The following is a 25,000-nucleotide window of genomic DNA, read 5'->3' on the forward strand; positions in this document are numbered from 1 at the left end:
ATGGTCAGATGAACTTTCATCTCCACTGTCATGCTGCCATCTTGATTAACTCTGAAAGACTTTTCAATGTCATCTTCATGAGGTACAATGAGGGTATGCTGCTTATTCCCTGCACTCCCAGAATCGCATGTCCTTATGGAGGCGTGACTATGTTTGACCTCTGTTTCTAATGATCTGTTGTGGTGATGCAGTTGGTTGTTCATGTTGCCGTTTTGAGACTGGTTTACTTGGTCTACAATATATCGTTGTGATGCGGAGGAAAAATTCCTTGAGCCTCTATCACCCAAGAAGGATTTGTTGTTGTTGTTGTTGTTCTCTTGGGTTGGAGGTGTTTGATGAAAACATGACAACAAAAGTGATGGACAAAAAATAAGAGAGACAAAGAGAAAAAACAATTGAAGAATATAAAAGTTAGAAAGATTATTCACTTGGATATTCAGGAAAGAAAATAGCTTGAAATAAGAAAGTTGCAATTCTGTATTTCTTCATATTAATGACAGTATATACAGAGAATATTCATACAACATATCCATTACTGTTATATGTCATATTTTTAAAATAAAGCCACAGTCGGCATCCCAAATCTTAGCATGAAGAAGAAAAGTAGAAAGCACATTTGTGTCTAGAGTAAAAAAAAAGAGCAAGAGAGAGAGAGCTCAAACTCCTACAAGTACAGACATGAGAATCGTATTGTTGACGAGAAACCAAATATTAAATTGTGAATTTATTTTTTACAAATTTGGATCGTGGTCAAAGCATAAAACTGTTAAATAGAAAACAAAGATAAGTGATAACAAGTGGAGGTGAAGACGTCATTGAGAAATATTTTAGTGCCTAATATTTTCAGAGCACTTGACAGTGGTACTCACGAACACTTACGAGCTCTGCGCTGCAACATAGGAGGTTCTACAGTATCCATGTCCATTGCTTGTCCCATCTGGCCCATTCTGTGAAAACTGTAGTTTCCTAATCTAAATGGCTCATTGCCTGCTGCAACAACAACTCCAGAGCACAGGATAAGCGCTGCAAGACCATCAACCTAAAGGAAAAGCACAAATCCATTTAATTACACTTGTTAGATTTAGCTGCTGGTATATTTCTATAAATAAAAACGTCTCTTTTTGTATGATAAGCATTAACCCATTGCTTCGTGTGTGTTCATTTTTCACATTTACCAATTTACCAATGATAACTTTAAACTAATCAGAAATACACTCTATACACTTCTAATGTGGTAAATTACTATTCTAGCTGCAAATGTCTGGTTTGTGGTGCAATATCTACATCGGTGTATAGAGGCCCATTTCCAGCAACCATCACTCCAGGGTTCTAATGGGACAATGTGTTTGCTCATTGCGTCAGAAGGGGATGAGTAGAAACCCCTGTGCAATCATGTTAGCACATCTGAAAACAGTTTAGCTCGTTAGAGAAGCTATGAAACTGACCTTAATCAATTTGTGTGCAACCAAAAAAATGTTATCAAAATAAAGCTGCATCCATTTCAAAAAAAGAAGCTGCTTATAATAATTTCCAGAGTTATCCTAAATTAAGATTAATCTACAATTATTCTGCATCATTCTTTTCTTTGCTAAATACTTACTCTTCTTCCGCCTATCGAAAAAAGTCTCAGCACTGGGAACAGCAGGATTTGGGAAAGGTAATCCAGTAATGCATCAAATGTTGGCGCTGTTCTTCTCTGCAACACAATTGTGCGTTCAACAGTGGGATTTCTGTTACTGATGACCAAGAGTTTCTTTGGTGTCCGTACTGCCACTCTCTCAGAGACCTTTACTGGCCTCTTCGTGGCTGCTCTTTGACGATTTTGACGCCCCACACTCAAGGGCCTGGTGGTATTCCATGGCACCTGCCGCCGGTTCACTTCATCCAAGTTTAATGGCTTCACCTTTTTCTGATCGGAGCACACATATGATCGCCCATCCTGTAGGTCACCTAGAGTCCGAAGCAGGTGGATCCCATGCGGGGTGGCTATGGTCCTCACTCCAAATGGCAAAGGCACTTTCTTTGAAAGAGCATCCAGTAGACTATCAAAAGTCTTGAAAGTGCGCACAGTGATGACCATGCGATGCCCACTGAATTTGTTGTCTCCGCTTTTATAGAAGCATACTCTTTTAGAAGCTAAGGGATCAGACATTGGTAGGATGGGTCTTGAGGGTGATGTTTGGCCACTTTCAGAGGACAAATCCACAGGTGGCTCCTGTGTTGGTGTGCAGCTCATGTTGGCTAGCGAGCAGAGAGAGGGAAAAACCTAAATACCAGTCACTGCAGTTGCTTAACATTTTAAGTTATCCTGTCCTGTTACGGTAAAATATTGTATTAACAGTGTCTTACACTCACAATTAATTTAGCAGTTTTCAGTTTCCATCCTGGTTCAGGAAGACTGTTGTCCCTTTAAAGATGCTGCCAGATACAATCTGGTCCAACAGCAATAACTGGATGATTTACAGCTAGTCCTTCTGCTGTCCAAGTCTATGCTTTCCAATTCCATGTTCCAAACACTTAGGTTCTGACCATGAAAACCTGCTTTCATGTCACACTACTGTCGTAACTTAAGCACTAATGTTTGGCCAAAGTGACTTGTTGTTCAAAATTGTCACTGGCAGAATTGATTGCGACCAACTGATTTCTCCATAGTCATCTTAAATTAGAAAACCCATATGAGTTCTCAAAACAACACTCTAAGCAGGATTCAGCATGCATCAACTGTTTTTGCTTGCATTTGGAATGAAATGGACTACAAACATGCCCGATGTAACTGTGAGCTTTACATTTCCCAGAATAAACTTTTCAAATTGTTTGCAATCAGCAGAAATTACTTATTGTACAAATTATAATATGATTAGCAGGAACGAAGAGAAAAGCAACTTAAAGCAGAACCATACCAACTAATCAGACAATCTACACCGAGTAGTTAATGAAGAAAATAGCTGACGGTTTCACAAACATGTCAAGAGAAATGTATTAAGCAAGACTTACCGTATATTTCACATTCCACCTTGATTATAAAGGTTAAAGCAACAGAAAGTGTGCATCCATTTCCCCCCCGTGTTGTTCAAAGCCTCTCAGTAAAGTTCCTAGAGCTATTTTCGGACATGCAACATCATGGCCAATTTGCTTAATCTTTGCTCACACTCAATCAGCATATCAAGGTAAGAAACAGATAAACCGCACCACAGCGGAATGATAATTTGTAGTGCAACAAAATTATAAAGGAAATGTCCATGGAGTTGGCCATCAGCTGCTTAATTTATGTGGCATTTGCACTTAAACATCAATGTGAGAATTTAACGAGTACATCGGTATAGTTAAATTAATATTATTAATATAATAGAATATTAAATGTAATTGAAGAGGTGGTAAATTTTCACAAAGTTATATAGGTTCCTCCGTTAAGGTAATATTGACCAACATGTGTGTTCCATACAGGTGGCTAGGACTATTTCTAATTTCCAGGCAGCCTACATAATCGGATTTAAGAAGCTTAATAGGGATTAGGGTAGAGATTTTGTGCCCTTGTTGACATCAGGAGCCAGAATAAGAAAGCACTTTTACCTCAGAGAAGGCATTATAAATCCACCATCAGATTTCTCAATACTATTTATCGGAATTTTCATTTGTTGCGTATCCTGGTGAATTAAATCAATAGGAACTGTGACTGCAGCTTTGTATGTATGTATATAATAATGCAGTTTAAGGCCAAGTGTCTACAATTTTGCCAACCGAGATATTGCAAAACAACTTAATCAGCTGTTGTTGTTTTGTAGTTGTGCCAATTTTAATTTGTTTTCGAAAAAAAATTAAAAAAATATACAAATATGACAGAAAATGTGTTGCTGTTGACCACAATGTGTGCGTGAGTGTGTGTGCGCGTTTGTGTGATAAATGTATTTGATAAATTGACCAGAGCGACTTCTGCGGTATCGTTGATCGTGTTCGATTTACCCTCCTGAATTCATCTTGGATCAGCTAGTCAGGTCTGTGACACCGCGGAGGGTCAGTGTGCGATCCCGGTCTGTAGACGCCGCTGCTCTCACGTCAGTGGTGTTAGTCTTTGTCGCGAATTTTTTTCTTTCCCGTTTACGCCTGTGTTTTTATTTATTTATTTATTTTTTATTCCATCAGCTCATTCAGCATGGGCAAAAAGGAGGAAGAGGATATTATCCGAATAGCGAAAAAGATGGATAAAATGGCACAAAAGAAGAACGGGGTGAGATGTCTCTGAAGAATGAACGCTTACCTGCGTGCTGCTTTGCCCACCAGGCTGATGTTTAGCTAGCATTGGGCGCTAATGGACAGTTGGGGGGGGGGGTTACCGTCCGCTGTCCGAACCTCGAACTGATGCAGCCGCTGTGAACTGTTTATTCTAACCAGTAACTAAACTGTTGTCTTCAACAAGAAGCATCGATGCTAATACCCGTCATGTTGTTACTGAACAGACGCTTGTAGTTAGCGAGCCACTTCTGTGGTTGCTAGCAGTTAGCCGTATAGCAGCTCACTAATTCTTACCGGCAAGTAGTGACATGTTGGATGTGAAACTGAAATAAAATAATATTGTTAGACTTAAGAGTTTATTTAACGTCTTTAGTGTTTTGCCAGTGACTAAGTAGGTCACGTTAGAGTGAATCGTTGTGGATGTTTACCTTGAGGCGTCTTGTTATTCTAACTAGCTAGCGTTCATGGATGCTTCAATTAAAGGTGCGTTTCATTATCTATTAATGTGCTTATTGCATTTTAATTATGGTATAAAACATCTTTCATATCTGACGAACAACTGTTAGCATAATGATGTTCAGTATAATACGGTTGGAGTTATTTTAGGTAGGACAAACAGCCAATCATTCATCATTTATAGCTTTTCTATCGTCTGTACACATATCCATTTTGACATTTTGAGACGTTTGATAGTCAATTCTCAAGTCAAATGATCATGTTTAATTTATGTAAAAACTAAAGGCCTCTTGTGTATCATAACTACACAACAGCTCAAACGTACGGTAGCGTCAACCAATAGATTGTTTGACTTGCTATTCTGATATGGAAGTCTTGATAATTGTGAGTAAATGCTGTAGAATAGTTCAATATAACTCATTAAGAAATCTGTTTTGTGAAGTACTTTACATATGTGTGTAGTTATTGACCACCTACCATGGAACACGCTAATTCAGTTTGCAGTTCAGTGTGACCACCTAACTCCTCCTCATCTCCTCCACTCTCCAGGCTGGGGCTTTGGACCTGTTAAAGGAGCTACGTAGCATCCCCATGACTCTCGAGCTGCTTCAGGTACCTGTGCTCATTTCTTAGGATGGTTTAGTATTGAGTCAACCGGCGTTCATCCCTTTAGAGCGTGCTCACACGGTTCTTCTCCACAGAGTACTAGGATTGGGATGTCCGTAAACGCCATCCGCAAGCAGAGCACAGACGAAGAGGTGACCTCCTTAGCCAAGTCCTTGATCAAATCATGGAAAAAGCTTTTGGGTAATTCTCACTTTACAGCTCTATTTATATTTAAATAAGTAAGCTTGTTTTTTTTTCGGGTGTACATTTTGGGAGTGATGCTCAGCTGCTGTGTATTTGACTGTCAGAGACTATTACAGTATCATTACTCTGTTATTGATTGGTAACAGCTCGTTGAACAAGTTTGTTCTTCTGCATATTATATAGATTGTCACACTCGAACATCATTTTTCAGCAATGTCTGGTAGTTTCATGCAACCATTCCCAGCAATGAACACTAATAAGTTATTTGTTTAACAGCACTCTCTCATGTTCTCGCTTGCATGATTTGTGTAACTTGCTTTCCAGATGAGCCTGGTGGTGGAGACAAATCTGATGAGAAGCGGAAAGAACAAATGGCTCTTGCCGTTTCTCCATCACAGGGGAGCCCAGAGGCAAAAGAAGAAAGGTGAGGAGACAAATGATTGAAGCATCTCTTAATGGCTGAGACAAATGAAAATATATTTTTGCTTTATTTTTTACATTTGGTTCTCCGGCTTCGGTAGCTCATTTAAGTCTTCTTATGGCCCCCGCAGCAGCTCCAGCAGTAACTCCAGCAGCAAGAGTGAACCCAGTGAAGTTACACCCAACACGTTAATCAACACTTTTCCTCGTGCCCCAAACACCTCCGACTCCATCAGGCTCAAGTGCAGAGAGCTGATATCCAGCGCCCTGCAGGCTGGAGGTGATCCTGTTTTTCTTGTACTGCTGTTTAATACATTTTCAACAAAGTATATTTGTTAATGCTGAAAGTTAAGATTGGCTTTATTTGCAATACTTCTCGTTCATTTCTGTTCTGGTTTTCCTCCAGATGACCATATTGCTATTGGCGCCGATTGTGATGAACTTGGGGCACAGGTTGAAGAATATATCCTTCACATCGGTTAATATTTCAGCAGATGTGTTTGTGATGTCATGAGATTGTAAATGTTATTGTGTTTGTCAGGTTTAGGCCCTTCATTTAATAATGAAACAAAATATATTTTGCTGAAATTTAATTCCTTGACTCTCTGTCACGTATCTTCCATGAGTTTAAGAACACAGACATGAAATACAAAAACCGCGTGCGGAGCCGAATCTCAAATCTGAAGGATATGAAGAACCCTAATTTAAGGAGGACGGTGCTGTGTGGAAGTGTAACCCCTGAACGCATGGCTAAGATGACTGCAGAGGTGCGTTGACTGTTCGTGGAATAGATCCTAATTGGAAAACAATATAGTTACCCCAAACATGTTTACCCTTCTTACATTTTTACCTCCGTGTTCATATCATAAATGTATTTTTTAATAGCTCTTATTACGGCAGTAATATAATCGGATATTGGTTTACTTAAACACGTCTTTGTTGTCATGTAGGAAATGGCCAGTGATGAGCTTAAAGAAATGAGAAAGAATTTGACCAAAGAGGCCGTTAGGGACCACCAGATGGCCACCACTGGAGGCACGCAGACCGATCTATTCACATGTGGCAAGTGCAAAGGGAAGTGCTGCACCTACACACAGGTAAGGAAGAGAGAGACGTGCTAAACCATAGATATTCTGTTTAACAATTTGGCTTCATCCATTCTTCCCAGCATAGATAGTCTCATTATTGCTCCTTTGCTAGGAAAGTTAAATGAAGTTCGTGCTTCATGCATGTTTTACATGCTGTGGTTACAATGGCAGGGTGCGTTGTAGCGTTGTATGACCGTACGCTCATCAAGTCATTCCCTTCGTTTGTCCATTAATGAAAGTCATTTTTGAGCTGCTCTCTCTCTCTCTCTCTCTCTCTCTCTCTCTCTCTGACGCTGTAATAAATGGTTTGTTCATGTTGTTTTCATTCCCAGGTTCAAACTCGCAGCGCTGATGAGCCAATGACCACCTTTGTTTTCTGTAATGAATGTGGAAATCGATGGAAGGTACATTTATTAACTTGAGTTTTGCTGACTTAACTTGGTCCTTTTTCATTTTCCACACAAACTGTTTGCTGGTATCTAAATATAAGGGTTTGTCGACTTACGACCTGTGCGACTCGCGACAGTTCTACTTTACGGCTGCACTCGTCTGCTGTGGGTTTTTTCTGTTCTCGACGTGTTTCTCAACGACATACCGGAAAGCGAGCGAGCGAATCGAGTGTGCGACATTTTCTGCCGTCTCACCCACGATGTCTACCGAGAGGAAATTCTCTCTTTCTACTCCTAATTTACAGCATCATGATGCAACTTAATATACTTACGCTAATTTAACAGGGGTTGACTTACAAACAATTCGGCTTTCAACAAAACCCTCAGAACCAATTGTGGTGGCAAGTCGACAACATCCTGTATTCAAAGCCCAAGTTATGTAAAGAGTCCATCCTTGAGCTTTGTCAACTCGCTTTTTCACTCCATTTATATTTTATATACTCATTATTGAATTGTGAAATAATCAGTTCATATGCGTTAAATGATAATCGAACATACCTGATTACAGAGCGTCTACAAATGTAAATCTTTTTGGGAGGGGATAAATCCAGATGATATTGTCAAATCACATAACATTCATTGAAGGTGGCCAAATGCATCTATCAAGAGTGAAAAATATTATGTTGGATTACAAAATAAATGTAGCCAAATATATTTCACCCGAGGCATGATGTGAAACAGATTTTTTGAGGGTGAAAAAAGGGTTTTCAGCACCCTGAGAGTCTGGATTTGTTCTGTAAGCTTGATATCATTTTTTTCTGTCTATTGATTCATTTGCTTTTTTTCCCCCCATCTCCTAGTTCTGCTGAGTCTGCAAGCATTTCCACGGTACTCAGACAAGTAGCAAGATTCCTGGTAATGTCAGTGCAACAGCTGGGAGCTTTGCATTCTGTGGCACATGGTGCACATCAGACATACAAATATGCCACTGCTGTTACTGTTTTAATGAATATGTTTATAGATGGAGCTCATCATGAGTTCCCCCGACACCTTCTCCGAAAACCTTTCTTATTGCTATTAGTCAGATATATGCGATCAGTCTTGTCTCATTATCTTTTATCTGCATTTTTTTATATGTAGCTTTAACACTTTGAAAAATGTTTCATGCTCTGCTTTCTCCTACCAACATTGCATTGTTTTATTTAATTTCCCAATAAAGTGTAATCCATTTGATTAATAAGCCGTGCTTTTCATTAGTCGTCAGTCTAATGGAAAATCTTGAGCATTATACGAATGCAATGAGAGATCTGAGAGGACAAACACATTTGTTGTTGGTGGAATATTCATCGCGTCATAATGAATATTGATGTCTGCATACTGATGTCTCCATGGAGCGGCATAATGTCATTGGCTGAACCAGACAAAACATGCCCTCTCCAGGTCGGTGGGGAGTCTTTGCCTCAAGTGGAGGAGCTCAAGTATCTTTGGGGTCTTGTTCACGAGTCAGGGAAGGATGGAGCGCGAGACGGATCGATGCAGCAGCTGCAGTGATGCAGTCGTATCAGTCCGTCGTGGTGAAGAAGGAGCTGAGCCGAAAGGTTTAAGCTCTCCGATTTACCGGTTAATCTACGTTCCTACTCTCACCTACGGTCATGACGGAAAGGTCAAGATCCTGGATACAAGCGGTGTGGAAATACCTGCTGCGACTGTTGCCTCCCCGACCCGGCCCCGGATGAGCGGTGGAAGATGGATGGTTGGATGAATAGCAACCCTACCTTTGTGGAAATGGGTTTGGTAACTTTAAGCACACAACTTGGGTCTTAACAGAGACCCCGAGAAGAATTCCTTCATAGGTTAGTGGGCTCATGCATCTCATCACTTCATGTTTATTACAAATTCTCATTCAGAAGTGAATGATGAATGAATGTTCAATGACTTAAAGTTCTCAGGGTCTCCACCCCTTAACACTTGCCAAAAATTGAAATCCTGATTTTTTATTCCAAAAATATTTTACTACATTTATTGCGTATTACTTAAATACCCCTTAGCTGTGTTCTCATTTATACATCCTTCAATATATTTCTTTAACCCATTTTAAGAACATCATAGTTGAAATTGAAATGCCTTTTATATAGATTCACCAGCTCAGTTGTTTTGACTTAAACATGATAGGGAAGCATTTTGACCATGTTTACCCTCATACAAATGTTGTTTCATTAATCTATGTTAAAATGTAAAAACAAGGAGATGCAGCTGGAATCAAAATTACCAGAACAATATTTATATCTGGTTTTTTTTGCTGGAAAGATTTAGGAGTTGATGGTTGTGTGTTTTTGGGATCAAATTGTTCCGGAGTCAGTAAAATGATTGTGCTTTATTTTATCTCAATCAAAATGCCCACAATTCATTATGTTCTTGGAGAATAGTAGAATAAACTAAACCATATACTGTAAACATTCACATTATTATAATTTTTTTTAATGTGTTCTTCAGTAAACTCAGCGCAATTTAACACATTGTGTACAGTAAACAGAAGAAACGACAAACAAACAAGGCATCACTCCAAACCATTGATTGGCTTAGATTGTGTTTTGAGGTTGATCTTCACGATGTATCAATCAGCTCAAATTGCACACAGTAAGTTAAAGTTAAACCTAAGACAAGTAGTCGTGCCGCTGTGACGCACGCAGGTTGGCGAGAAGTTCCGATCAACCAGCCAGTCTTCCTTGTCCTAAGCAAATAAAGACATCTTGTCTTCACCCTTCACCATATCGCTACCACAATGGACCGATGAAGTCCAGACTTGGGAATCAAGACAAATCACATGTGATATTTTGGCCAAAGAAATGGATCATTTCCAGTAAACTGGTTCTCGTGCTCCAGGATAAGAGTCTGAAATGGATGTTTTCCGTGAGAAAGATGATGTAAAATTGAACGTCAAGGCACTTCCTCGTGTGAGGATCTTGTCTTTGATTGACATGTCTGTGAGGCAACAAAATGATCTAACTAACACTATCAGAATACATTAATGTATTTAACACTTGGCAATTCCAATTCAAGTCAATGGAAACACTCAATACAGTTATGAACACAGTTTATGTGGTAGCTTTGGTGTTGCTGCTAACCTGGTTTGACCCCCAGTCTTGTAATCCAGGTGGGTTTTTAAACACAGATTTTGAAGCCAAATTCATGTCGAATGAAAAATTAGGTCTTCAGTCTCACTAATTTTCTAATTTATTGCTATTTTCTGAGAATTTTCCCCAGAAGAACTGCATTGAAGTAGAAGTTAGACCTCTAGGTAGAATGGTGTAGCTTTCAATTAATTCGCATCAACTGTTTGCATCCAAATCATGAATTTTGCCTCCAGGCTCATTTAGTTTTTCCTTGAAAAATAAATAAATAATTTCTGCTCTCATTTCTGTAGCGTATGGTGTAATGTATGTAAAATATATGTTAGCTGGAAGCAGTAGCTTCCTGGAAATTCAGTATATTTTCTCCTTCATGCTTAATATTTTTTGAATGTATTAAGCACATAATATCACATTTTCGACATTTTATAGGATAAAGTTGGTTACAAGTAGCTGAATAAATGAAAAATAATTTTCTCTGTGTTTCTGATATTTGTGCTGAGCTTAGCTAACTGGCCTCTGGTGTTAAATTATAGAAGATAGATAAAGATAGCTCCCATTTTACTCTATATACCCTACGATAGATGAATAATGGACATTTACTCAAGTTAAACTGCAGCAGCTCTTTCAAGGAAGTTCTAATATTCTGCTCAATTTAGTCAACTTTTTAAATGTTATTTAATTTTAGAAGTGTTCCCTAAGTGTTCTCTCTAAAATATAACGGTATGCGTTACTCCACCATGTAATTTGTGTTTTTCTGTATTGGCAATAGTTCTCAGTGAATAAAAAATACTTTATCTGACAAATAGAATCACAGAGGTTGTTATGTCACACTGGTAACTCTATATTAAACCTATGAGTCCACACAACTGAGTAATACTTTAATAAATATCCGTCTTATATAGGCAATCCTCTACGATTCGGAAAAGGTAAAGAAAGTTGAAAAACCTTTCCATTATTAATTTCAGTTTCCTGGGGAAACAAATTGCACACCGTGATAAGAGCTTTTGTCACTCTTTGTTCCTTAAATGTTGACCATTCACACACAGTGTCTGCATGAACTGAAGTTGCCAAGTCGCTGTCACAGGTACCAAAGTGTGAGGTTAGGTAACAAAACAGGGTGATACCAATGTAAAATAATACAGTAACCCCACAAAGCTGCCTGTAAATAGCGCCAGCGTTTAGCTTTTGACTTGAGCTTTGATTTTCATACGCAGTAAATAGAACCAGGCGTGTCAACATAAAATACCCACAATTCAATTTTTGCTATGTACAGACTCATAAATATATAATCTACAGTAGGAATAATTTCCCGCCAAAACAATCATACAAAAAAAAATCTGAACATAAATAAAATAGATAATTTCTATCAAAAGAAAGAAAAACCAAATCCAAATGTATTCATATTCCTTTGGAGTGTTTTGCTCTGTTGATCTGTAACAGTACTTGTGATGTCGAGCCCTCGGGAGATTTTGAGACCTGAGTGTCTTCGGTCAGGTGCAGATCACAACAGCGCGGAGATCCCTGGGAGGGGACAGGCTCGAGGCCTGGTTCATGTAATCCTACACTGAACATGGACAAAAAAAGAATTCAAAAGGGGTCAAGGATGAGGGGCGGGGGTAAAGATAGTTAAAAGGTCACAGGCCATCGCCACCCTATGATTCTGGGGACTGCTCTGACAGTGTGTTGAGCAGGTTTTTGTATGCTGGCGAGTTCATGTAGCGGGGATACGAGTCTCTTTGCATTAGTGTGTAGATCTGCAGCTGGGCGTCGTCGAATGTTTGCAAGTTGGGCTCCTGCATGTTCCTGTTGATCGTCTCACGCACACGGGAATCGAGACTCACCTAGGAGTCAGGAAAAGAGAAAAATTAGGAAGAACAACAAATGCCCCCCCACCGTGAGTCCAACAATGGCTTAGACTCAGAGGAATAGTTTGACCATTTTAGAGCCATGGTCTTGTCCCACTGACAGTTCGAGATCAAACTTGAAATGCGAGATAAATGTGAAGTTGCTGACAGTCTGGTCAGCCAATCTTGTCTATTAAAGATTCTACTGACATTAGAGCTACCATTTGTTTCATCTGTTCAAAAGTCAACATGTAATGGTGATCATTTGGGTTTACAGTATAAAGTGCTGAACTATTTCATGGATGGGTCAAGTCATTTCCTGTTTACTCGGCTGGTTCCTGCCTACCTGTTCAGAGGCGAGTAAATTGGTAGACATATTTTTACCGTAAAACTGGAATTCCTGGCTTTTGCACTATTTTTGTGTGAATAAAAGATGTCATATAAAAACATATTGTTTAGTGAATGTTGAAAGTGCTAACAGGCTGATTCTGTTACAGCCGGGTGGCATTTTCCCACTGTTGTTTTGTTTTATTTATTTATGGTCAATTAAAGAACTGTTCACTTTGTACTGCATAAACATGATTGTGGTATTAATATTGTCATTATGTTATATTGTAACTGTTTTTCTGTTGGAAGGCTAGCAAGTGCATTCAAACTAACATTCTATTCTCACTGAAGGAAATGAATCAGATAGCGTGACGTGTGAAGCTGTCAGACCTCTTTGGGCGAGAGAATGGAGATGTAGTCCTCGTAGACGACCCGAGCCTTCTCCTCTACCGCACTCTTATTGGTCTCTTTTCTGAACTCATCACAGGCTAACCAGAAGAGCATGTTCTCCTCGCTGAACTCGGTGCGAAGAAACTGTCGCAAGGAGTTCCTCCCCGCTGGACAGGACATCAGCTTGTCAAATGACTGCCCCCAAGAGCACGCCTCCTCCAGTGTGGGCTTCGGGCTGCAGAGAGTGTGGACAGCAAGAGATGGAATGATTTCATCTTTTATTTTCAGTTCAAATTATGTTCAGTAGTTTTGACACTTCGGTGCAGTGAAATCAACTGACCAGTCTTCACAGTCTGTGGTCCCTTCCTTGCCGTCATACGAAACCTTTCGGCTCCTCTCATCCCGGTCTTTATTCCTAATGGAGACGTTGAAATATAGCATATAGCGTAAAATGAACTGCATATGATCATTTTTGTTACGTCCACCAAAAAGTAAGAATTGGTTATGGTGATTTTGATTTTGATTTTTTTTTGTGGGGTGTTTCACATAGATTGCAAGAAGAAGATATTTATCAATCACCGCTGTTTTTATTTAGTTTTTTTCCCCAATATTTTTTCTTTATATATTTTTCTCTTGATTTTTTTCGAGACACATTTCTTACAGCTTGTCTCTTAGGCTGCTATTATACTAGTTTTTCTGTTTTACTCAAACATGTATCTCATATACAAAGGTATCTTTTTTTGGGGGAGGGGGGGTCTATTTGTGAATGAGAAGTTAATTTGCATTACAATTGCTACATAGCATGAGTTTGTGGTGGGCATGTTGTTGTAGATTTGTCCAGATCAAACTTAATATTGAACACCGATGACTTGGCTGCACATCAATATGTGAGAAAATTATTTTTGATGCAATCTGGACTGAATTTCATTATTAAAAAATATCTGTGTCCTTAAGTGGAAGACAAAAAAGAACAATTAAAAAAATGCAGTATAGCAAAATGAAAATGTAAACGGAGATTGGTTTAAATAGTTTGAGATAAACAGCAACAACAGCCTAAACTATAGTGATGTATGTGTAAATGGCAGCAGACAGCGAGCTGCTGTTCAGGCAAGTTTAACAAGAGTAATAAGCCTGTTGCAGGACAAGCGTCCACAGATCGCATGCAAGAAATTCTAGAACATAAAACACAAGCTGCTGAGATACAGTAGCCCAGGCTGTGCTGTCCTGTGTGGAGTAATGTTGGCCATGCTGTGCCACAGCGACTGAGTTCTCGGTTGGGGGAAGACCTACCAGGAGCAGCTACAGCAGCAGCACCAGCAGAAGCAGCATGCATTTGTGCCCCGCACAGGGTTGGCCTGACCCAGCTGGCTCTGCTGGGCCGGTGCAGTTCCCCCCGCTGCTGACTCCTGCTGCACCGACATCTGCCTCTTTCGCATCTCCATCCGCTCTGATCCCATGGGCTATAGACAGAGGAAAGGCATGAGTTTAGTGTTTCAATGTCAGGAGTAGTATATTGAACTGAGACTGCATCATGTGGCAGGATAATCTCTTGACCTGCATTTGTTATGATATAAATTAGTATCAGTGCAGAGAGACACTCGGTGTAATGACCCCCAAAGAAAATTGTGAAAACATGACAAGGCATCCTTTTGATCACCACAATGCTAACAAAAGATTACCAACGATTAATTGTATTTATTTAACTTTCCTCTCACCGGCTGACACCAATGTAGAACTATTTGGTGTGTGTGTGTGTGTGTACTGCTAACAATAGTGCACCCACTTTTCATCATATTTATTCCCAAACTGCCTGTTTTTTCCCTCATGCATTCTAGCAGCATGTGCAAAATGGTTGTACCGTTAATTAAACATGGGCTCAATGTATCTAATCTAAAATTATAAATATGTGATTTTGTAAAAAAATAATAATGATTGCAATGCTTTCTGGGCCCAAATAGAGCGAATAATTAAATGATAATCAAGTAAATATATACCTCTTTTATTTTACCCCTTGGGTGTCACTTTGTCAAACATCTTTAAGCAATACATTTATGATGTTCACTGCATATTATAATTGTAACCTCCCTTTCTAGCGTATCCAACAGAATCCCTGTGGGTTTGTAGGCCTACATAGACTACAGACAGGATATACGCTCACAGAAAGACTTCTTGTCTGATTTTCACAAATGTGTCATCAGCAGGTCAGACACAGCCAAATCCTCTCAGATCATTTATGTAACAAAGCTGTCGCTTCCACCGCACGACATCATCCGGCTACTATACCTGACACAAGAAATGATGCTTCAAAAACAGTGTCAGGAGATGTGATACATGATGGGGGGGGAATGCGCAGCTTTCAAATTTCGGACAGCAGCATCCCTCTGTCATAACATTTGAGTGAATACAATAACATTTGTTCATTTCTAAAATGGATCCGTGCGCGGTTCCGTTCCCATTCCGAGTTGCAGATTGCGTGCGTCTTCCCAAACCGTACACGATATACGCGTTATAGGTGTCGGGTCCTTCGGAGCTGACACAATTGCGGCACGCTATTGCTTGACTCAACAGACGGTGAAATGGGGGGGGGGGGGGGGGGGGGGGGGGGGGGTGTCGTACCCATTCAAGGGATATGCCATAAATAAGCACCAAATAAAAACGCCATTCTCCTGGGGCGCAAACACGGGCGACACTGGGATCGAAGGTTTTCTGCACTATTTAGCAAAGGCAACCAATTGCATTAGTATAACTCGCACATCGCAGCAGTGTAGAGAAGCCACCATGAATAACCACAGAGCTTCAAAAAGACGCTGCCTCGATCTGTTAAAAGTCCGCTGTACACCAAGATATAGTGACAAGCCATTTAAACGCCGGGGAAACTGCATCAAACCAAAATATCCGTGCAAAGACGCATCGCTGTTCCTGCCAGTACTTACAATTTCACCATGTATGCGCAGCGAGAAGATAATTCTTTGCCTTGATTACATCCGATGGCACATAAGGCTTCTTTTTTTTTTTTTTTCGACCGGCTGCTCCAAGTCAATACGCATGCGTCTTCTCTCCAACTCATCGTAGCTCAGTGCAGAGAGTAAACCCCGACAGTAACAGATTTACAGTGCGCGTTCTTTACCCTGGTTTGTATGTAAGAAACGGCCCATTCGAGCCACGGAGGGAAGGAACTGAATGAAAAATGAGCGCAGCAAATGATCACAGAAGATGCATTAAATCCACGCGAGGCTCTTGTGACATCGCAGGTGTTTAAGTAACTTAAAGCGTGTGAGGAAATATTACCGATACGCGCCTGGTATTCGTGAGCGCGTGCGTTGCGCCACGGAGCCGCTTCCTGAAGTCGCTGTCTCCGGTGCTGAAGCAGGCACCAGCTGGTTGCTGGTTGTTGCCCAAGGATAGCGCGGCTGCAGAAGCCTGTATAGTAACGCCATTAACCATTGTACACCTCCTCGGAAAGTGATGATGTTTTACCCCTCGTGCAAAAAAAAAAAAAAAAAAAGTTCAGGTCCTGAAAAGTGCTATAAGGATAAAAAAGTTTCCACTTCCACCACATTAGATCTTGTGGTCAACTTCATATTATATATTATATAGTTATATATTCCTTAAACAATTTTAACCATGCAAATTTGTGATCATTAACTCACATGTTTGCATGATAAAAAAACACACCAAATATGAAACATACTCCACATACTAAATGCAAACGAGATTTTCTTTGAAGGGATTTTTGTAACGCGTGTGTGAGTGTGTGTGTTGGGGGGGGGGGGGGGGGGGGGCTGCATAGATGTACTTCGCATGAATACTTGCTGCACTTGCAGCTACAACTGTGGAACCACTTCCAGGACATTGTGGCTGTGTCCTCAGCCCGCCGGTTCTGTGTCACCTCATCCTGGGATCTTTAGACTCCAGCCAGGATTAGCAACCTGATAAAGGCCAACATCTACAAATCTCCAATCCACTGCTGTCCATTTCCCCTGCAGATTGATGTTCTGGAAGATAAGCTGAATAATTTCCTCACTAATGAAGAGCTCAAAAGATGATGTAATTGTGCCGCTGATCTTGGCTGTGGCATAACGTGTGGGGGTCGAAGTCAGGATTGGGGTGGAACATACTGCGGAGGCTCTTCAGGGGTTGGAACAGCCTCTTCCTCCTCCACCATGTCCTCACTTGTGCTGGAGCTGGAACACCCATATCGTTCAAATTCAAGGAAAGCCTCCCCTGATGTCTCTTCCTGTGTCAGTCACACTGGACATCTCCTCTGTGCCCTGCAGGAGAGCAGTCAGAGCCTTCTCCAAAGAAAAGAGTCTCTTCATTTTTGCAGAGGAATCAATACTAACACACCCAGATCATTTTAGCCATAATAATGTATACTGTTCCCAGGCCGTAGTCAGAAATACAACAAAAAAAGCATATAATGGAACCCTTAGTTAAACAGCGGAAAATAATATCACATGAGGGATAATTCAGATTTTTTTTTTTAGCCAAGAACTTAGATTGAAAAGATCAAACATAGGTTACTGAAATATTTATAATTGGATAAAAAAAAAAGGTCTGAAGTATAAAGGAGGAACCTTTTCTTTTTATACAGTGTATTATACTCATAATAAGAGATCCAAGATTTTAATTTTTGCAAACCTTTTTCCCAATACCATTAAAAAATATATAAAATTACTTATTTCCATTGAAAGTATTAATTAGGATTATGTCTGCATTTCTTCTATGAGTTAATACATCATTCTTAAATTATCTATTTTACAAGCGTACCAAACTGCATATTACATCAAAAACAAGTTTCAATCTATTTTTCACACGTATGTACTACCATGCTTTATATTTGTCACTATGTCATTGCACACACATTCATACAGACATCAGATAGTAATCTCAGACAGAGACTTGAAAACCATTAATGATACAGACGACAACACTGCCATCTGAAGGCAGCCTCAACTCCAGCAATAACGTGACAGAAATCAATGATTTACAGCCTCAGTGTTCATAGTAATGGAAATTCAACTCTTTAATCTGATCCATAATATTTGTGATTTTAATCTAATAGCCTGTGTAAATGCTGTTTTAATGGAAGCTCAATTTTGAGATCGATGGATTTAGATCATACTGCGCATGTCTTCAAATGGAATTTACAACACCGTTAAAAATACTTCATGTCCTGCTTTGTACAAACACCAGATGGCACAATCTTTCATAGAACCTTGCAGAATTTTATAATATTGTATATTTAAAGTAAACAAACATGTGCATCTATTTGTGTCAGATTTTCAGGCAATATGCACTTTGATACCGTGGAAATGAAGGTCATCATCGCAACATGAGTGCCTGTAACGCCGACTATAGAACCTTTCTTTCAGTGTCTGCATGTACGTGGTGCTGTTCTATGACGGCACCATTTACATTTCTTTCCTTGTCCGGATTAAATGCTTTCTGATTGTGCTGAGAAGTGGGAGTGTCCTAAGAATCCACTTCATTCCACTAAAGAGATGTAAACATGTGACTTTCTACGCAACACTTCATTTAGCATTTTCCCCTGCTTCACGTTATGCAACTCAGACCCCACTAATAGCCTGTCCGAGATTTATTCATAGCCAACGAATGATTGTTTATGCTGCTGTGATCAGGCACACGTGAAAATATTCCAAGCTGATGGCAAAATACAAGGTCACACAGAGGAGTGGGGATGACAGAGCTGGGTGACAGGGACAATGGAGAACATTGTGATCAAAGGGATTGAAAGATTGATAAAGCTTTTTGTAAAACAAAGACAGTAGATTCAATCGCTGGAGCTCAACATGCGGAAGAGCACTAGACAGAAAGTGTGTTACCAACCTAACACCTATCACGTGTGACATCTGTGATCATTTTGAGACTGGAGATAAATTGTCCAATCATAGCAGCACATATGTCAACCAAATGCAGAAAACAATTTACTTGCGCTCTATATATATATATATATCAATTAAAGGTAAACACGTTTCTTTGGACTCTTTAAAAGAATCAACCAGGAGAAATATTTCTGCAGCATGCACAATATGTGATTTCTATCTGCCCTCTTATCTGATGTAAATTTTATATCTTAACAGTAACATTTAACTTTACTCATCCATGAAGCAAGAGTATTTGTGCAGCCAAACTTACATTTTTCAGACTATTTAGAAGGGTTTGGATGAATTTTAATTCTCATTAATTACTGTACTGGAATGTTTATGCCAACCCTCGTGCATTCTCAGTGTCTGTGTGACTCTGCAGCATTTCTTACATTTCTGATAAGTGGTGTGATTCTATTTCAAGACACACCATCTTCTTCTTTTAATCTTCTTACACCTTGATCAGGAAACAAGTGCTTCCTAAAATAGGTATTAGGCCAGAAACAAAACAAAACAAAAAGGGCTGCTGATAAGAAAGAAAAGTATACTAGACATATATTTTTGATTTATTGGTGGTGTTAATATGAGTAGCAAATGTCATGTGAAATATATGTGAAGATATATCGTTACTCCAAAGTTAAATAAGAGTATTTGTTCGATGTGGGACCTTTACAAGCATATATTAGATATATGCTTCTTATTAGACCAATAACAAACAGGCAATACACTGATTAAAAGCTGTGATTTATGAGCAAAATAAACTAATGAATTGTAGTTTTACTTGACTGGTGGATTATTTGTATTTTGTTTGCTCCATCGAAATTTGCTCCAACCTCTATGATGACAATAGTTACCAATACCTGCATTGCTTTTTGTTGAATAAAATGTGCTACTTTACTTGTTATTACCTCAAGGCACACCATCTCCTGTTCCTCTTCTATCTGGTCATTGGAGGTTGCTGGGTTTGCCGCACCATGCCGGCAGGCCCGGGCCAGTGCCTGTACCCGCTGCCACATCAGGCCCCAACAGGGTAGACGTGGGCCAGATCTCCCACTCCCTCACATGGCATGCTCCGGGCATGAGGCCTCACTCACCATGTGAGACTCAAGTCTCCGTAACATCCTAACAAATCCACACTCCATGCTTTTCTGGTGCCTCTTCTGAAGTATATTGTGAAAGAATAAAAATAAAAAAAATACAAAAACGAGTAATTCTGATGAAGAGAATCGTGTTTACAAAGGAGCGAGCAGAAGGAGATTAGAACAATGTTCTCACTGGATGCAATCCTGATTCCTCCGTGCTTTACTGCATCTCAGCAGCTTAGACCAGATTAAGCCAGGACGTTTTAGCGTCTGAGATGGACAGAGAGGAGCAACAGAAGCAGACATGGATTTTTTTTTTTTGTGACCGTATACATATACTTCTTGATGTAGTACAATGGATTAAAACACATTTGTATAGTGACTGTAGTAGTTTATAGCTTCTACTGCACTGTACTGGGTTGTGGTGTTTTTCAGAGTTCAGCTCTCTGTCATCCTCTCAAAGTCCAACATGCATCATGAACTTATAAAACCACTGATTGTGCTTGATTTGTTTGTGGTATCGATCTAATTTTCACATCCACGTTTCACGCGTTCTTCGCGCAGGTCGGGCTGTCACGTGACGTCACGTGACTGTCACATGATAGAGCGTGACGCGCTGTCAGTGTCAGCTGTTCACACGGGAGAGTCGGACGGTGGGTAGTTGAATTGCGTTTTAATAATATCCTCGTTTTCTGATTTGTGTTGTGTTGTGATTGCCTGAACGGTTGTTGTCGCTCTGACGGAAGGGATTAATCTGAAATAGCACCGCTGCTGTGTGTTAGCATCACTCCCTTATTTTGCTAGGTGCTGTGCTGCTAGCTAGCCCGTATCCAGCAGTGTCGCATATGTTAGATTATAATGTAAAAGTGTTGTATAAATGCGTCATATTTGACTGCAGAATGCCGTGCAGCTTAATAACACATGCATTATACACTTAGCTTTTTTTGTTATTCAGGAAAATCTACACTGATACGTCGTGACATTGGGTTAATGTAAATTGGCTTGATGCTAGCAGCAGCGTTAGCTTCGTTGTGTTAGCTGCTGTCTCACGTCAGAATTAACCATTTATATATTTATATGTTCGTCACTGATTAGGGTATCCGTGGTAAATTATTTGTAGCTCGTTCTAAGCTAATAGTTTTCCTCTTGGTTTATTCATGCTTTTAATGAATTAACATGCACTGCAGACAACGTTCCCTATAAGGTGCGTTCGTGCGTAATTACGCACAGCTGATTGCGCACACACACAAAAAAATCCAACCTAAATTGAAAATAACATAATTTTATCTGTTTAATTTGTTGATTTTTATCGCTTGTTTTTATGTTATTTATTTTTACACTATTGTGCACTTTGAGATTTGCTTTCAAATGTAAAGTGCGTTTAAAATAAAATGTATTATTATGATGTTGCTCGAAGTTGTCCAAAGGACTGTTCAGGGAGTTTGTGTGTTTGCGCAGACGCATGAACACTTAGAGGGAACATTGGCTGCAGACCACATCCAAATATTTTAACAGCTACTGTTTATTCTGCTGCTCCCGTCTTGGGGGAAGCTGGGGTTGTTGTTTTTTTTTTTAAATCAAACACATACAATATATTTTGTTAGATATAGTACAGGATGGATATCCGCGGGGCTGTGGATGCTGCAGTCCCCACCAACATCATCGCTGCCAAGGCAGCAGAGGTGCGGGCCAACCTGGTCAACTGGCAGTCATACCTGCAGTAAGTAACCCTAACTAACCCAAAGGACACGTTAATACACACTTAGGGAACACTAGTGATCTAAGGGATGTCAACCAGATCGTGTAATGCCAGTCAGAGCAATAGCGCTGCCATGAAATCTGCTTTCACAGAACTTTGGTTGACTGGTTATGTAAGTGACGCTTTCCTTGACTGCATTATATTTTACCTCGTCCATTTGCATTCATTTTGCTCTGCTCTCTTTCCTATAATGTGATTCACTGGCACTTCCTCTTTTGCAGTACATGTGACTTATGACTCAGAATTTCATTTCTGCTGTTTCAATATAATTATATATTTAGTAGCGATCCAATAGCAGAGCATAACTTCTTACTTAAGTAAAATAATCTTAAATTACAAACAGGTTTCTCTCCCAATTAATCTCATGTATTGTTACAGTACGTAGACTCCTTTGGACATTTCTGTTGCTAATATTAAAAATTCAACTCCTATAATTTCTTAAAAATAAATGTGTCATTTATTCATCATCAGTTAAGGATAAACGAAAAGCCAAATCTTTACAATAACCGCCTCATTATATCTATCTATGGTGTGTTTAGTTTAAAGTAGCCCCTGTAATATTCTGCTGTTAATTACTGCTATTAAGAAAACAACTTTTGCAAATTGGAGCACCAAAGACCACTCCTCCAGCGAGTGGAGATGTTTTGAATGCCTCACGAATAATTAATAGAACTATTTGCTCTTTATTAGCCTAAAGTCGTGGGACGAATATTGTATTAATATTGTGTTAAAATTCTTGTGTAGGAGTCAAATGATCTCAGCAGAGGACTGCGAATTCATCAAGAAATTTGAGGTGGCCAACTCTGAGCAGAAACAGGCCATTCTGACCAATGAAGGACATCAGGTACTCATTCCTTTACAGCACCTCTGCGTTTTAGTATGTGTACTTGGCGTACTCTTCTAGAGTTAATTTTAGCAACTATCTTTTAGCTTCTTTTGCAGACTTTTCTAACTTGAATTTTAGCTCACAACCTTTCACATTAAGCTGACACTCCGTCCATTGCATGAAGTCTTTAAGATAAATGGCTTGGTTGAGAAAGCAACATTATTCCTTCATCATGCTTATGAATGCATATACAAATATTAATAAAGTGTAATACCAGGGAGCATCTTCTTCTTCTTTCGGCTTGTCTCGTCAGGGGTTGCCACAGCAATCCAACCTTCTCCACTTCACCCTGTCCTTTGCATCGCCCTCCCCAACACCAGCCACGCTCCTGTCCTCCCTCACTACGGGACCGACACTCTCCTGTCACAGAGCACACCTGATACTTTCAGCCTGCCTGCACATGATTCTTCACTTCCTTTCCACATTCTCTGCAATGTTGACCCTAGGTACTTGGAATACCAAAGGGTCAACATTGCAGAGCATGTGCTTTAGTAATTCATTAAAAAGCCTTTAAACCAGTATCTTGACTTTTGACACACCTTTAGCACATTGAGCATACCGTACTTAATGTTCTTTGTCCTGCTCTATTGTTGTTGGTCTGAAAGCCCCTTCATGCTGTAGCATCATTGAGTAGTTTGAAATTCAATTTTGTATACCTCAGTTTAGGTATGCCAAACAAAATAAATGTAAAAGCATTTTTTTTCTTCAATTTGTACATGTTTTTTTTTATTTCTTCAAATTTGTGTAAGTATTTTTTTCCCCCTCAGTGTGCCAAGACCTTTCTGAACCTGATGGCTCACATATCTAAGGAGCAGACAGTCCAGTACATCCTGACTCTGATTGATGACACTCTGCAGGTACATGGACAATGTACTAATAAAAAGGCTTGTTTAGAACTCGGTTGCATTATGTGTTCACATAACGTGAAATTTCTGAGGATTTTATTACTTTAGCTTGACCAAAGAGGAGTTTTTATTAAGGTATTGTTGCCTTGATTAATGTCATGATTAAAAATGATAAAATAATATCAGAGTTTTAAAAAAACAAATAGTTGAATTGCTGAATAAGCAATAAAAGTCAAGTAATTTGTTATACAGAATTCTGTTATGTTGAACTTACCTTCTGCTCAAACATATTTTATGACTACAGTTTATCTGTTACACATGTAATGTGACTGTCAGTTTAACATATGTTGGTCATAAAATAATGATTCAGCTGAGTGTGATTTCTTCAGCCATGCAATCAATAATATTGAATCTAAGAGCTAACTTTTGGTCTTCATTCAATTATCTCGTAGGAGAACCACCAGCGTGTGAATATCTTCTTTGACTATGCCAAAAAGACAAAAAACACTGCCTGGTCTTACTTCCTCCCGATGCTGAATCGTCAGGACCTTTTTACTGTCCACATGGTGAGTTAAGTTTCAATGAATAAATGCAATGCGTATCGCAATTTATGAAAAACTGGAGCAGTTTGTGCATCTAAAATTTGGTGCAATCCCACGACACGGATAACATTTTACTACGGATGGGTGTCTGTTGACTAAACTGAACGTAGATGTGCATTGGACAGTGAACTGGGCTTAGAACGCGCTTATCCATACTTGCAACTTAAGCACAGGTATTTTTAGGAAGTAAAATGTCAATCACCCAATAAGGAGATCTCTTTTTTTTTTTTTTTTACAGATGAGGTGTTGTGTCCTTGCTTTTTTTTTTACGGTCATTAATTTTTCACAGATGTCACTCTGCTTCTAATCATAGTAAAGCATCAATAATTTGTCACGATGTAACCTTCCCCTATTCCTCAAAAGTAGGCAATTAAAGTAATGATCTATGCCTGCACTACTTTTCACTTGTAGAACGACCATGCAACCACCATACTCCACTGAATTGTTTACATGAGGCCTCAGTAATTTTTATACCTAAACAAAGTTTTAAATTATGTATTTCTAGTATTTTGCACTTTTCTCCATGTGAAAGGGCTTTATTTGTTCCTTTCCTTGGAATTGAAAGTCTAAATTAAAGCTGTTATAAATCATTGGATTATAGAAAACCTGATCGTATCCATAAATATATTTGAGCACCTCTTCACCTTAAATTAAAGCAGCAAGGTGAATATTGTCGTTGCTGGAGCCCAAAAAGGAATTACTGTGTGATTGCCCGTCGGTATCAGTGTAGTCATTTACATCATGAATGCTGCACCACCATCTTTTAATGCTGTGTGTATTTTCCTGGCTGTAAATTGTTAACTTTATTTTACTAGGCGGCGAGGATCATCGCGAAACTAGCTGCCTGGGGCCG

At 39.4% G+C, this 25,000-nt stretch overlaps 4 protein-coding genes across 4 annotated transcripts; 2 read left to right on the forward strand and 2 right to left on the reverse strand.

Moving 5' to 3' along the window:
* Positions 1-879: 879 nt before the first annotated feature.
* LOC137916862 (oxygen-regulated protein 1-like) lies at positions 880-2,236 on the reverse strand (the record flags this gene model as incomplete). The annotated part of the gene is made up of 2 exons (XM_068759830.1): positions 1,601-2,236; positions 880-1,039 (listed from the first exon to the last, which is right to left on the reverse strand). Coding segments are annotated over exons 1-2 (796 nt in total), but the record flags the coding sequence as incomplete, so codon positions are not given.
* Positions 2,237-4,069: 1,833 nt separating this feature from the next.
* Positions 4,070-8,575, forward strand: LOC137916860 (transcription elongation factor A protein 1-like). Its single transcript, XM_068759828.1, has 10 exons — positions 4,070-4,225; positions 5,236-5,298; positions 5,388-5,493; positions 5,821-5,920; positions 6,051-6,196; positions 6,323-6,379; positions 6,529-6,683; positions 6,867-7,013; positions 7,337-7,408; positions 8,254-8,575. Exons 1-10 carry the CDS (start codon positions 4,151-4,153, stop codon positions 8,260-8,262), a joined length of 930 nt encoding a protein of 309 aa, XP_068615929.1. The 5' UTR covers positions 4,070-4,150; the 3' UTR covers positions 8,263-8,575.
* A 3,601-nt stretch (positions 8,576-12,176) lies between these two features.
* Positions 12,177-19,989, reverse strand: LOC137916861 (regulator of G-protein signaling 20-like). The gene is made up of 5 exons (XM_068759829.1): positions 19,882-19,989; positions 14,376-14,545; positions 13,426-13,500; positions 13,086-13,320; positions 12,177-12,365 (listed from the first exon to the last, which is right to left on the reverse strand). The coding sequence occupies exons 1-5, from the start codon at positions 19,987-19,989 to the stop codon at positions 12,177-12,179; spliced, it is 777 nt and encodes a 258-aa protein (XP_068615930.1).
* A 692-nt stretch (positions 19,990-20,681) lies between these two features.
* On the forward strand, positions 20,682-24,995 carry LOC137916859 (V-type proton ATPase subunit H-like; the record flags this gene model as incomplete). The annotated part of the gene is made up of 6 exons (XM_068759826.1): positions 20,682-20,708; positions 21,660-21,775; positions 22,559-22,658; positions 23,468-23,557; positions 23,998-24,111; positions 24,963-24,995. Coding segments are annotated over exons 2-6 (441 nt in total), but the record flags the coding sequence as incomplete, so codon positions are not given.
* Positions 24,996-25,000: the final 5 nt, after the last annotated feature.

This window comes from Brachionichthys hirsutus, unplaced genomic scaffold (assembly GCF_040956055.1).
Source record: "Brachionichthys hirsutus isolate HB-005 unplaced genomic scaffold, CSIRO-AGI_Bhir_v1 contig_271, whole genome shotgun sequence".
NCBI classification, from domain to species: domain Eukaryota; kingdom Metazoa; phylum Chordata; class Actinopteri; order Lophiiformes; family Brachionichthyidae; genus Brachionichthys; species Brachionichthys hirsutus.

What these genes read in the sequence shown, in the direction of transcription:
- LOC137916860 (XM_068759828.1), top strand. Translation starts at nt 4,151, where the DNA reads ATGGGCAAAAAGGAGGAAGAGGATATTATCCGAATAGCGAAAAAGATG. An exon ending in TGACTCTCGAGCTGCTTCAG is followed by an intron (nt 5,299 to 5,387) that starts GTACCTGTGCTC and finishes TCTTCTCCACAG; the next exon opens with AGTACTAGGATTGGGATGTC. An exon ending in ATCATGGAAAAAGCTTTTGG is followed by an intron (nt 5,494 to 5,820) that starts GTAATTCTCACT and finishes CTTGCTTTCCAG; the next exon opens with ATGAGCCTGGTGGTGGAGAC.
- LOC137916861 (XM_068759829.1), bottom strand. Translation starts at nt 19,989, where the DNA reads ATGTGGCAGCGGGTACAGGCACTGGCCCGGGCCTGCCGGCATGGTGCG. An exon ending in AGGAGATGGTGTGCCTTGAG is followed by an intron (nt 14,546 to 19,881) that starts GTAATAACAAGT and finishes CTCTGTCTATAG; the next exon opens with CCCATGGGATCAGAGCGGAT. An exon ending in ACCACAGACTGTGAAGACTG is followed by an intron (nt 13,321 to 13,425) that starts GTCAGTTGATTT and finishes CACTCTCTGCAG; the next exon opens with CCCGAAGCCCACACTGGAGG.